The 16,077-nt window shown below is 38.4% G+C and overlaps 1 protein-coding gene across 8 annotated transcripts in view; it reads right to left on the bottom strand.

Annotated features, from left to right (window-relative positions):
* mybpc1 (myosin binding protein C1) overlaps positions 1-16,077 on the bottom strand; it is a 46,834-nt gene that overhangs the window by 20,581 nt on the left and 10,176 nt on the right. For 3 of the 8 annotated variants that reach the window (XM_034163368.1, XM_034163365.1, XM_034163369.1), the window contains exons 2-11: positions 15,221-15,244; positions 12,675-12,746; positions 11,818-12,027; positions 9,298-9,339; positions 5,095-5,136; positions 4,328-4,438; positions 4,084-4,232; positions 3,876-3,993; positions 2,212-2,263; positions 1,634-1,687 (exon numbers count right to left, since the gene is read on the bottom strand). In XM_034163368.1, coding sequence (XP_034019259.1) covers positions 1,634-1,687; positions 2,212-2,263; positions 3,876-3,993; positions 4,084-4,232; positions 4,328-4,438; positions 5,095-5,136; positions 9,298-9,339; positions 11,818-12,027; positions 12,675-12,746; positions 15,221-15,244 — 874 coding nt within the window. Of the gene's footprint in view, positions 1-1,110; positions 1,120-1,633; positions 1,688-2,211; positions 2,264-3,875; positions 3,994-4,083; positions 4,233-4,327; positions 4,439-5,094; positions 5,137-9,297; positions 9,340-11,817; positions 12,028-12,674; positions 12,747-15,220; positions 15,245-16,077 lie in introns of all 8 variants that reach the window. The other 5 variants (XM_034163372.1, XM_034163366.1, XM_034163367.1 and 2 more) reach the window with 4 other exon arrangements.

The raw sequence follows: 16,077 nt of genomic DNA, 5'->3' as shown, positions 1-16,077 counted from the left end.
TGAAAGTGAGTGTGCATAAGTGGATGAAAGGGAGATCTTAATTACTGATGGGTTTTGCGTAAAGTTCTTTTAGTTTGGGCACTGCTACCAGTCTAGGAAATGAAAGAAGGGAGGTGATTGAGGGATTAATATCAATGTTGTAGGGAAGGCCCAAACCCTCAAGGACAAGGCTTTGACTCCCAATGTCCAGACTAAGGCTTTGACCCCACAAGACCAAGAGAGCCAATGCCAAGGCCTGGAAAAAATATGCCTTAATGCCCATTAAGTACAAGGCAGAGCATCAAGGCACTTCAACGCTGATTATTATATAGTCACTCAGCAGCAGACACAGTTGAATAAAGGTGGGGTTTTTTTTTTATTTATTTGGGTCTAAATGACGTGTAATTATTGTTATGTTTTTGTAAGTAGGTTGTTGAATTGCAGCATGCAGGGATTTAGAGGAAATATTTCTTGAGAATATCTATTTCATAACAAAATGGCCCATCCCTTTGGTATTTTGTTGGTTTGACTGATCACTTCAGAGATGCATTGATATCGTTGGATGATCGTCAACTGGAGATGTTAGACTTGTTAGTTCCAGGTTAACAAGCACGTCATGAGTGTATACTGTATATTAGTGTAAGTCAAGAACATTCAGTCAGTTTTTTCTTTCATTGACATTTTCCCAAATGTCTGAAAGGTTACAGGTGAATAATATTATTCCATTCTTTGTGTTTGTCCTGCGTTTATTTTCAGGCAATTATTCAGAAGGCTGGGCTAAACATTGCTGTATTACATTGCCTTATATTTCCAAATTCCAGTAACACGAGAGTGTAGCGATAACACTATTTTCCAGCGTCATTTCTACATGGCTCACATGGTGTATCATTAATGATCCGAAATAGGGCTTTTTGCTTCATAAGTGATGATGCAATGCCCATTTCCATCATTAGAGACCGCTGGGAGCGCTCTTAGAAATGCTGCCTTCAAATCAAGTGTTACCGTGCTACAGTAGACCAACACTCTTGCTCGTCCAGTTCCTACAGCTACATTTCATGCTGGTAAATTGGAGATTACAAGTACTCACCAAGGCCTAATCGTTAAAATACCTATGGTTTTCTCTGTACTAACCTTTGTTGTCTGAATATGTAGGGGAGAAGAAGAGACAAGCCCAAAAGTAAATGGAGAATTTAGCAAGTGAGCAGCGCCAAACACTGCACAGTATAGATGCAAATAAGCAGGCATGCACATAACTCATGCTCATGGTGCGTGTGCATGCTAAAAATAAATGACGCGCAGCAGAAAACACAATGGAAGCGCTTCATAAGAGGAAAACAATGACTGATTGTAGGAAAAGTGTTTCCCTCTGCTGTGCATCAATGATGTTTCGTACACACGAGCACCATGAGTACCAGTTATGTGCACCCCTGCGTATAAGTATGATTCCGCTGGTGTTTACATGTATAATTTCCACTTTCCTTATTGCACACAATATATTACGTATTACAAAAGTGAATGGGTAATGTGGGGATAAAAAAGGATGAATGATTATTGCTGGTGCAATGGATCAAATTTACAAAACATAAGGAAAGATAAAAGGAACACATACATAAAAGGTCGGGAAAACTCCTCAGAGCTGGGATGTGAGTCTCACCTATGTTTAAGGAGACCACTAAAGTCAAGCTCCCCTGCATCTTCTTGTCCTTCACTGTTGTTAACAAGAAGAGATTAATAAAGACTTTGTCAGACAGGCAAAACAATGATAAAAAAGCAACACAAAGATTTGCTCTGTGAGCTCACACAGAACCATTTATTGTCTTTTCCCACATTAGACGGTTTGGGTAAGACTCAACAGGAGACGTCCCGGGTCATATTGCCACAGCGTTGATGATCACTGCTGAGCAGCAACTTGTAATCGTGCAATGAAACCTGGGATGCTTTGTGTTGCTTTGCAGGCACATTGTTTGGAATGCAGCAGACAGTTGGTTGATTTGTAATTACCTTTAAGAAAGGTTATTAACACTATAACAACCATCTTGTCACACTTACTATATGGAATACGGTGCTTGAGTTCTTTTCAACAGAGTTTGTGAGAGTGTTTTAGTATCGAGTCTAATCTCAGTGAGGCAAACACTTGTGCACACTTTGTTGATTTCATTTAATGATGAAATCATGAATGCTGTTGATTGCCAAAATGTGTTGTTGTTGTTGTTGCACTGTTTGATTCGTTACCTTCTTTTGAAAGCTGATCGGATATCAATATTCTGTGAGCCCTGTTCACTCTCTGGAAGACAGTGACAACACATGTTACACAGCCGACAGTTTCTGCTATTTTTGTATATTTACCTCTGCCAAGATGTTTTTGCCCACATCTCCAAGAACAACTAATCAAGAACAAATTAATTGGTTGTAATATGTATTCAATTTTGGAGAAGACATAAAAAAAAAAAAAAAAACAGAACCTTGAAAATCTATTTGTAACAATAGATACAATCTGGGAAAATTAACATGAACAGTACCTAATGTGTTTAGGAATAATTTCTTAATGGCATTCTGTATCTTTACAAATGAATAAATAATGTATAAATGAATACCTTAGTTAACGTGGGCACAATTAAATGATAAACACAACTAAGCCTTAATTAATTGTTAATTATTACAGGAATGCTAATGGTTGTCCATTCAGCTGCTCCCGTTTTTGTGTTCGGGGTCGCCACAGCGGATACAACCAGATCCAATATTTATTACTTATACTTATTATTAAATATTATTTATACTTATACTTAATACTAATTAATAAATAATGTGTTTATCAGTAATAATAATAAACACGACTAAGCCTTAATTAATTGTACATTATTACAGGAATAATAATAAATTTGTTAAATAAATAACAAATATTACTTTTTATTAAATATTATTTATACTTATACTTAATACCTATTAATAAATAATAAGTGTTTATCAGTAATAATGATAAAAACAGCTAAGCCTTAATTAATTGTTAATTATTACAGTAATAAACATTATTTAATGTGCCATTATTGTTAACTGTTACCCATTTGTTTAATTTATTGGAACAATTTGGCTCATATTGTTATTAATTACAATAAAGTGTTGTATAAAGAAACAATAAACTTGTTCATATTTCAATAAATGAAACTATATTTCAATAATGGATTAAAAGACTATACAAAATGTTTGGGGGTTTTTTTGTATTTTTTTTTTTAATTGTTTAGCAGAAGCCTTATTTCTTTAATTGTACAGTGTAGATCTTCTTAATGGATGATATTGCTAGATAGCAAAGGTCATGATGCTTTTAAAATATAAAACAATGATACTATTTTTGTTTAAGTCAAAGCTGAAATGGTAAAATCTAATGGCATAAATCAACAAACCTCAGGTGATTAAATATTGGTGGAGAGCCAAAAAAGCCACTTTTTGAAAATGTCTTTGTGTACATTGTGAAATAGGGTGTTTTATTAGTTAAGAGATTAACCTAGATGTAAATTTTAGGCTGGTCTGTAATGTGTGCTATGACATTTTGAGGCAGATACAAATATTTCAAAATGAGAAATATGAAATGGAACACAAAATAGCTCCAGTTCCACAAATCAGATGTATAAAAATAAATTAATAAATAAAATTTTGGGAGAATTTTAAAAGACTTTTACTTTTTTGCAAGGTAAGTTATTATGGAACTTGGCAAAGGTGTGCACGCTGGCTCCCCCGCCACACCCCCATTCACCCATCCACACACACACACACACACACACACACACACACACACACACACACACACACACACACACACACACACACACACACACACACACACACACACACACACACAATGCTCACTGGAGGTTTTAAGACAGGTATAATGCTCCACAAACCTTTAACTTCTAGGTCAAACGTGCAACTGTCAAACTTGTCCTTGTAGGTGACCTCACACCTGTAATTTCCACCATAGTTCTCCTTAGCTTTGATGATGTGCATCTCAAATGTGTGAATCTGTCCAGGGTGATACATAACTCAGTTGGTACAAGAGTATAATCAGCAGCATAACGGCAGCGATATCACCTGGAATTTAAGCAAGCATGCCTTCGTTAAACGGTCAAAAGTCTCTTTTAGCTGCAGGTGCTTCCCCGTCTTGCTAGCCAGGTCCATCCATTTTCCCTTAAACCACTTGACTGTCGGTTTGCGGAGAAGATCTTTGGCCTCCACCTTGGCGACAAAAGTGATATCCCCACCTTTGGGCAAAAGGAAATTACTTCAAATTATGCATGCAATAAAATGCATGTTTATTGCAACATCTACGTATAATGATGCTGATGATGCGACTCACCCACACTAATGGTGCCGCTTTGGGGTTTCTCTATCAGTAAGGTGGACAGTGGTGGCGTGTCAACAGGCTTCTCCAGGTCCTCTGGGTTCTGGCCATCGCCCAGAGACCACACTGGTTGGTTTGTCAGAAGAAAACACACAAATACGTATATACAAAGTGCACATTATACAATGAAAAAGGCAGCGCAGTTCAAACTCCCACTTTACACTTTATGTAGATTTTACCATAGGAATGCACAAACAGACAATTTGGTCACATGTCTTCACGTTCACCCTTCACACATCACACAACAGCAGAGTTTAGGCTCCTTGCAACATGGAAAGCATGAAACAGACAAACATAGGGCAAAAGGGCACCTTATACCAAAGTGTGTCCCAAAGAGAAAATGTTTTCAACACAAAAGATTAAGTAGAGGTTGTATATTCTTCATTTGTCCAATGTTCCAGTCTTCTTCGTTAGTCTTCTTACACTTTCTATCCAGCTCTTGCAGATATTCATGATGTCTGGGAATGTGTTCTCAGAAAAGAGCTTCTTGTGACATTTTATTCCAGCGTGTCCAATATTGCATGCTTTTGTCAGGCAGGAATCTTTTTTTTTTTTTTTTGCGTGTGTGCATTGCACACCATTGGACTATGCAATGATGCTCAACAATGTTCCAGTTTAACCAGCTTCCAGTTGGTGGGCATTCTGATTCCTCTTACAGTATTGAGAGGGGGAGGAAAGAGCAAAGTGACCGCAAGAATCTTCTCTGACTACCACTTTATTACCTGAATCTTTTCTCCCCATGGCTGGCACAGGGACACTATCATCTAAACAAAGACAGAAAGAAATTTACAGCATATTGTAAGAAATAGTCAAGTCCGGCCAAGCAACCACACCCTCAGCAGAAACAGCAAGCAGTTAAAGACGTGCAAAAAAATGGCCTAAGGAATTCTGAATCAACAGCCTGTCTCATGGATGTTTTAACCGAAAGACAATTTCAATTTTTTTTTTTTACCAAGTTCCAGCTTTATATTTTCATCCCTGAATGATGGAGATGAACCTGGTTGATCTCTCAGTAACTTTAAGTCTTAAATTGAGTTTTATTATAAGAATTCCAAGTATATTTATATAAATCTATATGGTCTTTATATGTAGTAGGGATGTCCTGATTAAGTTTTTTTGCCCCAATCCTAATCAGAGTCATTTAATATTGATTATCTGCCAGTACCAAGTCCTGATTGATACTTGGAATTTCCAAAACATTGTACTTGCACAGAGTGCACTGCAATCCGATGAATATGATTGACAGTTGAACAGCTCGGCAATGCATTAAGGAAAAAAACTACATTAAATCCAAGCTGCTCTTTAAAGTTTAGATTTATTTATTTATACAAAATTCCACTTCCACTCACTGAATGATATTCAATTAGGGGATCATTTTGACTGTTGGGGTTTTTCTGTAATTATTGTATGGCTTTTGCCTTACAATATAAAGTGCCTTGGGGCAACTGTTTGTTGTGATTTGGCGCTATATAAATAAAATTGATTTGATTTGATATTGATAGAAGAGTGGTGGTTGCATTTTAGTTGTTAAAAATACATTCATCACAATAATAATAATAATTATAATAATAATTAATGTAATTTATATGAAAGGGACCATATGCAATTAAAACATAAATGTAACCATTTGATGCATTGCACCAGAGTTAGCCTTAGAGCCCTGTCCCACTGGGGAGAGGATTAATTGCGCATAAATTGAGCATACAAATTGCGGGCGTTTGTTGTCGTCCGCAACAAAAATGGCCAAAAATGACAAATGTCCCAGTATGAATTATGGATAAATTAATAATATATAGTGAATACGTATATGATGAACAATCATGGTTATATAACGCATGTAGTGAGGAAACTGATCCGACACATTGAGATTATCACGGAAGTATTATGAGTGTATTATGAATGCATTGCGCACGTGTTGCACGTGCATGGCATCTGCATTGCGGTCATAAAATAAGCGCACTTGGGCCTTTCGGCATCACTATTCACGCCAACAGTACAGCCTCTGGAGCATTTTCTGGACTTGGACAAGTTGATCACAGAGTGTTGTCATGCGAGGGTTAACTGTTCATGAGTTTGGGGAGTGGGAAGGGGGAAGCTGCTCTGCGTGTGAAACAGTGTTTTTTTTTGAGTGAGTTGTGGCTAAACAGCAACTCTTCCTTTTGTTGGTGTTAAATAAAAGTCCTGGATTGCAGCAGCTACGTCTTTGTGGATTTACACAGCCGGACTGGCACTGACTGGCAGGTATGTCGCTTTCTGCCACACTTTGGGTTTACGTGACGTATTTGTTATGCATTCACAGATTGTCCGCAAATCAGCTGCAGAGCAGATGTAATAAAAACCCTTTATTCATGCCCAATTTGTATGCATTCGCTACAACATATTTTAGTTTGTGATGTGGACATGATGGGCACGCAGTATATCTGTTTTACACACTGTCCCAGTCCGCTGCCAAGCCGCAAATCCCCGTCAGTTGCGGATATCAGCGGTTAACGGCAGATATACAGCGCATAGAGTGAGTATGTATTATGTATGAATTGAGCATACAACCCCTGGCAAAAATTATGGAATCACCGGCCTCGGAAGATGTTCATTCAGTTGTTTAATTTTGTAGAAAAAAAGCAGATCACAGACATGACACAAAACTAAAGTCATTTCAAATGGCAACTTTCTGGCTTTAAGAAACACTATAAGAAAGCAAGAAAAAAATATTATGGCAGTCAGTAACGGTTACTTTTTTAGACCAAGCAGAGGAAAAAAATATGGAATCATTCAATTCTGAGGAAAAAATTATGGAATCACCCTGTAAATTTTCATCCCCAAAACTAACACCTGCATCAAATCACATCTGCTCGTTGACATTGACCCTATGCCATGACATTGACCCTATGTGTCTTTTTGCAAGGAATGTTTTTGCAGTTTTTGCTCTATGGCAAGATGCATCATCATCTTGAAAAATTATTTCATCATCCCCAAACATCCTTTCAATTGTCCAAAATATCAATGTAAACTTGTGCATTTATTGATGATGTAATGACAGCCATCTCCCCAGTGCCTTTACCTGACATGCAGCCCCATATCATCAATGACTGTGGAAATTTACATGTTCTCTTCAGGCAGTCATCTTTACAAATCTCACTGGAACGGCACCAAACAAAAGTTCCAGCATCATCACCTTGCCCAATGCAGATTCGAGATTCATCACTGAATATGACTTTCATCCAGTCATCCACAGTCCACGATTGCTTTTCCTTAGCCCATTGTAACCTTGTTTTTTTCCTGTTTAGGTGTTAATGATGGCTTTCGTTTAGCTTTTCTGTATGTAAATCCCATTTCCTTTAGGCGGTTTCTTACAGTTCGGTCACAGACGTTGACTCCAGTTTCCTCCCATTCGTTCGTCATTTGTTTTGTTGTGCATTTTTCGATTTTTGAGACATATTGCTTTAAGTTTTCTGTCTTGACGCTTTGATGTCTTCCTTGGTCTACCAGTATGTTTGCCTTTAACAACCTTCTCATGTTGTTTGTATTTGGTCCAGAGTTTAGACACAGCTGACTGTGAACAACCAACATCTTTTGCAACATTGCGTGATGATTTACCCACTTTTAAGAGTTTGATAATCCTCTCCTTTGTTTCAATTGACATCTCTTGTGTTGGAGCCATGATTCATGTCAGTCCACTTGGTGCAACAGCTCTCCAAGGTGTGATCACTCCTTTTTAGATGCAGACTAACGAGCAGATTTGATTTGATGCAGGTGTTAGTTTTGGGGATGAAAATTTACAGGGTGATTCCATAATTTTTTCCTCAGAATTGAGTGATTCCATAATTTTTTTCCTCTGCTTGGTCTAAAAAAGTAACCGTTACTGACTGCCACAATCTTTTTTTCTTGATTTCTTATAGTGTTTCTTAAATCCAGAAAGTTGCCATTTGAAATGACTTTAGTTTTGTGTCATGTCTGTGATCTGCTTTTTTCTACAAAATTAAACAACTGAATGAACATCCTCCGAGGCCGGTGATTCCATAATTTTTTCCAGGGGTTGTATATGGAGTATGTAAGGCGGATGTCATCTGCATTCAGATTTTTGAACAGCTTAAAAATCTTGGCTACGGACATGCATGCCTCTGCGGATGATCATGGGCGTGTTCGGATGACGGCCGACTCATACAGGCATGTTACACGGATATTGCGGATGTTTGGTGAATATGGGCCAATTTTGTGCACAATCCATATGCAAAGCCTCCTAAACGCCAGTGGGACAGGACCCTTAGGCTAATTTGCATCTGCAGTCCCATAATAATGGGGAGGGGGGGAGCAGTCTTCTGACCCCTTACCCTTCTGGCTATGGGCCTGTACAGTGCCTGTTAAGAGGGGGTAAACACAGACAAGGTGTTGGGCAAAAACTCATGCATTCATGTGGAAAAAGCTAGCTTATTGGTAGACTTGTGTAGTTGAAGCGAACCAGAGTATAAATACGCTTGTAAAACATGTATCGTGGTGCTACTGATGAACGAGCAGCAAACTCTGATCGGGTAGTGACAGTTAGCTCCACTGACACTACGTTTACAAAACACAGCAAGATGGAGCACAGAGGGATTTGTGTGGGACTTGTGATTTCTGATATGATCACTCAAAAAAAATGCCTTGATAAGACCCGATACTGATCGCTGCAATTAGATCGGAACATCCTGAAAACATAATACCAAAAATGATCACATTTTTGAAAGAAAGGGCAATCCATTAGTCTGCATGTTATTATATTAGCAAAGAACTGAAATACAGTTTCTTCAGTTGTGAAGCTAATCACATAAAAACATATAAATAAACATGTATCTAATCTATTAGCTACATTCCTAAAGTGACCCCTTCTGTTTTAGACTACAGTGTATTGGTTTGTGCTGGGATAATGGCATTTTGTAGAGAGATCTTACTAGACAGCTCAAGTGAGACTTTCTTGGGTGAATTGGCATCTTCTGTGAAAAAAGCACAATCATCATTGGTATTAATCAAGATCAACACAACTATTTTAGATGGTAGGAGATTATTGATTCTTAAAGCCGTGTGAACACTCAGAGTTAGCACAGCTACACAGTCAAGTCAAGTCTGGGAGCATGCACTGATGCTGCACGTTGCCACATCCACAACTTCACGGAACCGCCTTGCATCCTGGATGGCATCCACCCAGGCAGACAACCGGTCCATTCCCACATTTCTAAAAAAGAAAAAAATCATAATCGGCTACAATAAGTCAAGTGCAAATATAAAATTAGAGAAGTGTCAAGTAATACTGTGACAGCTTGGAAAACTGGCTTGCTAGTGACCAGAGGTTGGATGAAATCACCATCATGTCATGAATCAGCAAGTCCCAAGTCACGTCTCAAGTCATAATGACCACCAATTGTTTGCAAGCTGACGAGACTTGACTTGGGACTTACAGATTGATGATTGAGAATGACTTGACACTGACTTCATCTCACCTCTGCTCTTGGCATCAGATTAAAAAACAAAATAACTGTTCTGTTCAGTAATTGTGGAGCCTAACAACACAACATAGTGCATTTAGAACAAAAAATTCCAAAAGGTCAAGCATTTTGCCCAAATCTGTGCTGCTATAATAAATGATCGGCCAAATGTTTATGTTTATAACAGAGCATTAAACTAATGCAGCTCTGTCCACTTTGAAGGCTACAATCATTTATTCCAGTGCTTAACATAACCAGGAAAATTGCATGCAAAAATTTTGCTGCCTTTTTTTCAAATATCTGATGCAGCTCCAACCCCTTGCCAACTTTTCCCCAAGCTTTCCCCAAGTTGTGACGCAGCACCACTTACGTGCATCTCAGGAGGAACCCGCCATGGCTCTGCTTCAGCCAGCAGAGGTCAGTTAATCTCAGACCAGTTTTGACATGTTAAGAATTTTCAAGAACTTGGTTAAAGTCCAGCTCGGGCAGATCGGGGGAAGTTTGTCGCAGCAAGTGTTGATTTTTTTTGTATGCCGTGTTGACACCAAGCTGTCCTGGGTTAGACAGAGTTGAGCTGAGGTTACGTAGTTTTGCCTCTTCCTTACAGGTAGTGGGATCCCTACTAAATTTCAGTGCAGTTCACAAAAACAGTTTCTCCAATCAATTCCCAGACTGATAGTCTGATATTATATTTTCTGATGCTGTGCTGCCAGTTGTTTGGAACAAAGACCATCTTAAAAGTGCCAAGGGTATTCAGAAAGCTGGACACTGGCGGATGATGTGAGTCTGATACAAAAATCTCCATGACAACAGTCCTCATACAGCGGGAAGATCTGGAAAAAGATGAACAGAAAGTAGTAGTGGGTACCAACCTACTGGGGGAGCTAGAGATGGTCTAGTGGCTGCAGCATCGTCATCATCTGTGATAAAGTTGTCATCGAAAAACAGACTGACCTATCAAAAACCTGGAGGTCCATCACCATCAGGCCGGCAAGAAAAGAACAGCAGGCTGTACGATCAGACATACGAGATGAGACTGAATGGAACCATGACATGCAGCTCATATGGATGAAAAAATATCCAAGATATCAACCATCTGTTCCGACGACTGGCTAAAAGACAGTGAATACACCCGGAAGATGAAATGAGACGGGAAGATCAAGGTTTTGTGCAAATTGCTGCAAGCTTCTAAAGCTGCTGTGACAAAAGCACAAGTGATCTAGCAGTGCGCACATAGGACCATGTGTGAGAAGAGGTGCCCCATGGGGAAAACATTTAAGAAGCGACCGCAACAAAAAAATGCTCACAGCCAAGCCAACAAATGTACAAAAATCATTGTGTGACTTTGAGGAATCCCAGCTGATACGCCATCATTTCTGAACAGTAATATTGGCGTCACATTGACAGTACTGCAGTACATGTAGTATGTGTGTCTGCTTGTTTGTGCATAGAAAAGGTTTGGGGACTCACCTTTCAAGCACACTTTTTTTTTTCAGTTTGCCATTTCACAAGTTAAACTGTTTCTAATCTATTAGTCATATTAATCACTCTGTGTGTGAGTATTTATTGTTTGTACACTCCAAATCTTGGACAATGCAAAAAAAAAAAAAATCATAAAGTACTGAAGTATTTTTGCTAAAATCGTGCAAGTTTGCATATATTTCTTTGAGGTGTGAAATGCACTTGCAGTTAACAACCTGCAGCATCATCAACAGCGTTTTCAAAGGACAAATAAATCTGTCTTTAGCATTAGGAAGATAATCTATACATGTGAAAAATCTTTTTTTTTTCAGGAAATAAGTGTTAAGTGTAAGCTTTATATAAGTAGAATCATCACAGGTTGAGTTTTCTCCATGCTGCACTGCCATGCACTACTAGACAAGGATTTGGGATTTTGGCGTGGTTTGTTCTAGTGGCATGTGAGTGGAAGAGCTTTTCAGAGACGGGTGCTACATGCACTTTGTCTGGCTGGTTCAAAGATGTACTTACCGGGTGGTGAGGAAGAGGAAGAGCCCTCTTCTTTAGTTGTATCAGACTCTGCTTGCCCTTTTTCCTTAACCCCACCAGGCTGTGGTTGGTTAGAGCCATTTTCCATGGCATGTGGCTCCTTAGCCCCCAGAGCCTTCAGTGGCTCAGGCTCTGTGGATTCAGATTTCTTCCCATTGGTCTGTACTGGCTCTTTCTTCTCTGCTACCGCCTCTGTACAGCAGACACAGTGCCAAGCTGGAGCAGCAAGCACTGAGCACAAACACTGGCAGCCTTGCAAGGCAGCACTTAACTCAAAGGAGATGAGCATAAATGGCGAATAACCAGGAAATCTGGATCACCAATAAGTGGAAAACGAAATGAGGTGGATAATAAATTTAAAATGTACTCGTAAAACTTGGAAAATCTATCTGGTTATAGCACATTTATACTGTGAGTGTGATCAAAAAAGCAGGTCTTTATTGACTCATTGTGGACACGGTGGCATATACAGGAGCCATGTACAACCCTTCTTTTCTAATCTCACAATATCTCCTTTGCAACGGCTCAATATCTTATCTGCACACATAATAAAGAGCCAAAGCAAGGATTAGTGGCTGCACCAAATGCCAGCGTGGGCACAGCAGTGCAGGCATGTGAAAATGTGCAAACTGAGGTGACTGACTGATGGCAATCCTCATAAAAAAAAACAATTCTGAAAAGTGCACTTGCAGGCTTCTCGCAGTGAAGAAGAATCGTGGCAGCACACCAAACAAAACACGTTTTGTAAGTGTGATGTGCATAAAAACCCCCAAAAAACCTGGAACATTCAGGGGGAAAATAAAGGGGATGATAGGATGCATGAGTTCAAGATTACCCACCTGGGGGTGTAGAAACCTCCAAGGAAATCTCAGGTTGGGGTGGTGCACCAGTACTGTCTGGGGCAACACTTTCTGAACATGTCACAAATATAGTGGTGGATGGAACAGCTGCTTTTAATAAGCACAAAGCTTCAGCATTCGCAACGCCTCACTCATTCTCACACTCACAGGAGCACAGACACCAATGTACATACACAGCAATAACATACTGTATGAAAATATATGCTGTTAATATTTCTTGTTTAGATATTTTGAATGGCACATTAATACACTAAAAAAAGAATTGCTGGATGAACTTAAAAAAAAGTGCTTCAGATGGTAACACTGAAATGAATTATGTTGATCCAATTAGCAAGTTCCATCACTGGAAAAGCAGAAAACCTACATTAATTGCTTTAGTTGGTAACATTCAAATTAATTCTGTTGATCCAAATTAACTTAAGCATTTATACTGAAAAAAGAGAAGGTGTGGGAACATGCACCAGTGTTGGGCCACAGAACCACCTTGGGTCCAAGATGGCAACCACCCAGGCAGATAATCGGTCCATCCCCACATCTCTAAAATAACAACTATGTGTCATAGTAAGTCCCTTCGGCTGCTCCCTTGTTTGCACTTGGGTTCGCCACAGCAAATCCAAGGTGGATCTGCATGTTGAATTGGCACAAGTTTTACGCCGGATGCCCTTCCTGACGCAACTCCACATTACATGGAGAAATGTGGCAGGGGTGGGATTTGAACCCGGAACCTTCTGAACTGAAACCAAGCGCATTAACCACTTGGCCACCACCCCTGCAACTATGTGTCATAGCCAGGTGAAAACATGTGTGCCAAATTAAGGTCTAAATTCAGTTCACAACTTTTTAATTGTTTTAATTGAATAGGTTTTCTTTTTTTTTTCATTGTAGACACACTTCGTACACAAATGGCACCAAATCTAAAGACAAAGTTGTACTTGACACATCCATAAAATGTTTTCCTGGTGGTTAATGTATGTCATAGATGTCTGTGGTTTATTCCAGGGATCATAGGTATGATTGGCAGTTAATTTCTCCATTGTTTGTTCTGTTTGAATCAAGTTGTGGTTGGGTTTTTCCCAAATTATAATCATGTGAAAACTCAGGCTTAACATATTACAACTGACATAACGTGATAGCAAACTCAGAACATCCGTATGGTCTCACAATGGTTGTTTTTGTGATAGCTTTTAATTTAAAGGAACTACACAACACAACTTCAGTATTCAAGTCAAAGCGGTACACAAACATTTTGAGTTTACCCAACTTGAGAACTTCAGCTGGATCCACCTGGGTCACATGTTTACTCAAAGCCAAGTGTTAAATTTGACCAGTTTTAAATTCTGATGTATACCCATTTATAATCTCAAATGTAATGCACTTAAACTTGAAAGTTTTTATCCCAGTGACTCACTCTGATTTTTATTAAGTAGATACTTAGAGAAATTTTAAGTTCACTGCTTGTTGAAGTACACACACACAGGGATGCCTTGGGCTTGATGCTCCAACCTTTTGGTTTATGCCAAATGTGTTTTACCACCCAAGTCACTTTTTTCCCATAGTTCAAATCCTTAATCCATATCAGTAAGACATTTGTCTTTTGCAGGTGGAATATAGGACTCAGTTTTCACTACATTTCAAACTTTTCCTCTGTCTGCAGTGGTGGGTTTTACCTATGGGCTGCTATACCACCACCTAAGCTATAGATGACAGTGATTTGCATCAGCTAATGTTGTGCTTTTAAAAAAAATTCCTAAGTAATTGAAGAGTCTTTAATTTTCTGATATGTTAAAGAGTGAAAGAGTTTATACTCAAAAAGGTAGTTGTTCATTTTTCTCCTCTAAAAATATTACTCAGTTTCTTTAACTTGCACAGTGGACACGCAGTGGAAGTACCTCAAACAGTTTGCCAGCTGAAATCTCCAATGTGAATCTATTAAAAGTTATGTTTTAACATAAATGTAAGTCTTTAATGGGGCATTTTTATGCAGGAGTTGAAAAAAAAAAACTCTTAGTTGAACACGTTGGAGCTTCAAGATGCTGCAGCTCCAAGGTCAAACCCTTGCATGGGCAAAAAGCCAATTGCATTCCAATCCTTTGGTCACATGGGACATGAAAGCCGTCAGCTGAACAAACAGGGAAGGATCATCTTGCTGCCGAGGTGAATGTCAGTGATATTGACAGCTCGCCCATTGCAGATGATGAGGCACAACACAACTGTCAATTGTTGGATCAACATTTAAACTCTTATTCCAACAACGTTTGCACTTTTGCTCAAGGCTGTAAATGTCGTATGACATCTGTCAGTATGTAAATTTTGCACAGTGCCTGTACACCTTAAACCAAACAAACGTTGGCATTTTGTGAGCACGCTGAGCCGTATCATTTTTTTTAAAACGGGTGGCTTTGTAAATATTGGCGCTGTAGGTGATGCCACAAAATGGTGTTTAATGATGGCTACCCATGTGTTCTGTGCATATATTCTGCCACCATTATCTTTTGGACCATGAGGTTGCATAACTGTCCACTCACCTTTTTGACCTTCTGCTGGCTCATCTAAAGGAAGAAAAACAAGACATTAATCTCAACATTATTAGTGTAGAACTTTAAATTCTCATATCTCATTTAGACATGGGGTCAAATACTTTGCATTGTATTTAAATACAAATACAAATACTTTAGATTTTCGAATTCCAAATTCAAATACTTTGTACTTTTTCAAATACAAATACAAATATTTTATATTTTGAGTATTTCAAATACAAATACAAATACTTTCTATGAACTATAAACAACAAATCAACACAAAAACTGATAAACCGGTGACAATTTATTGTGAAAATAGCATGACCAAATACTACTGATAAGTAAAGGATTGAATGTTTTATCACAAATTCACTATCATAATATCACAGGCAATAATCAAACTATCACAATATATATTCTGTTTCCATCAATAATGCATCCTTTTGTATCCACCAAATCACAAAACAATAATAAAATGTCATATCGTCTCGTCTCAACATATTGTATTATTGTATCTCAATCACAATAACGCGGAGCTTATAGTTTTCTGGTGTGTCTCAACACGGTGTCACAGAGATTCACAAGTTTGAAAAGTATTTGAAAAAGTATTTGTAAAAGTATTTGTAAATACTTGGGATCGGCGATGTATTTGAAATACAAATACAGATACTTTGAATTCAAAATCAGAAAATACAGATACAAATACTCCGAAAAATGTATTTAAGTATTTTCAAATACAAATACTTTTGTATTTGGCCCCATGTCTGGTCTCATTGCTGCACATTCATCAGTAATCCATATTATCTTTGTGTTTGATGACTAGGTCCTCACATTTATAGACATTATATAGTCCTAGCTGATTA

This window comes from Thalassophryne amazonica, chromosome 22 (genome assembly GCF_902500255.1).
Source record: "Thalassophryne amazonica chromosome 22, fThaAma1.1, whole genome shotgun sequence".
Taxonomy (NCBI): domain Eukaryota; kingdom Metazoa; phylum Chordata; class Actinopteri; order Batrachoidiformes; family Batrachoididae; genus Thalassophryne; species Thalassophryne amazonica.
This window is presented reverse-complemented; position numbering and strand designations above follow the sequence as displayed.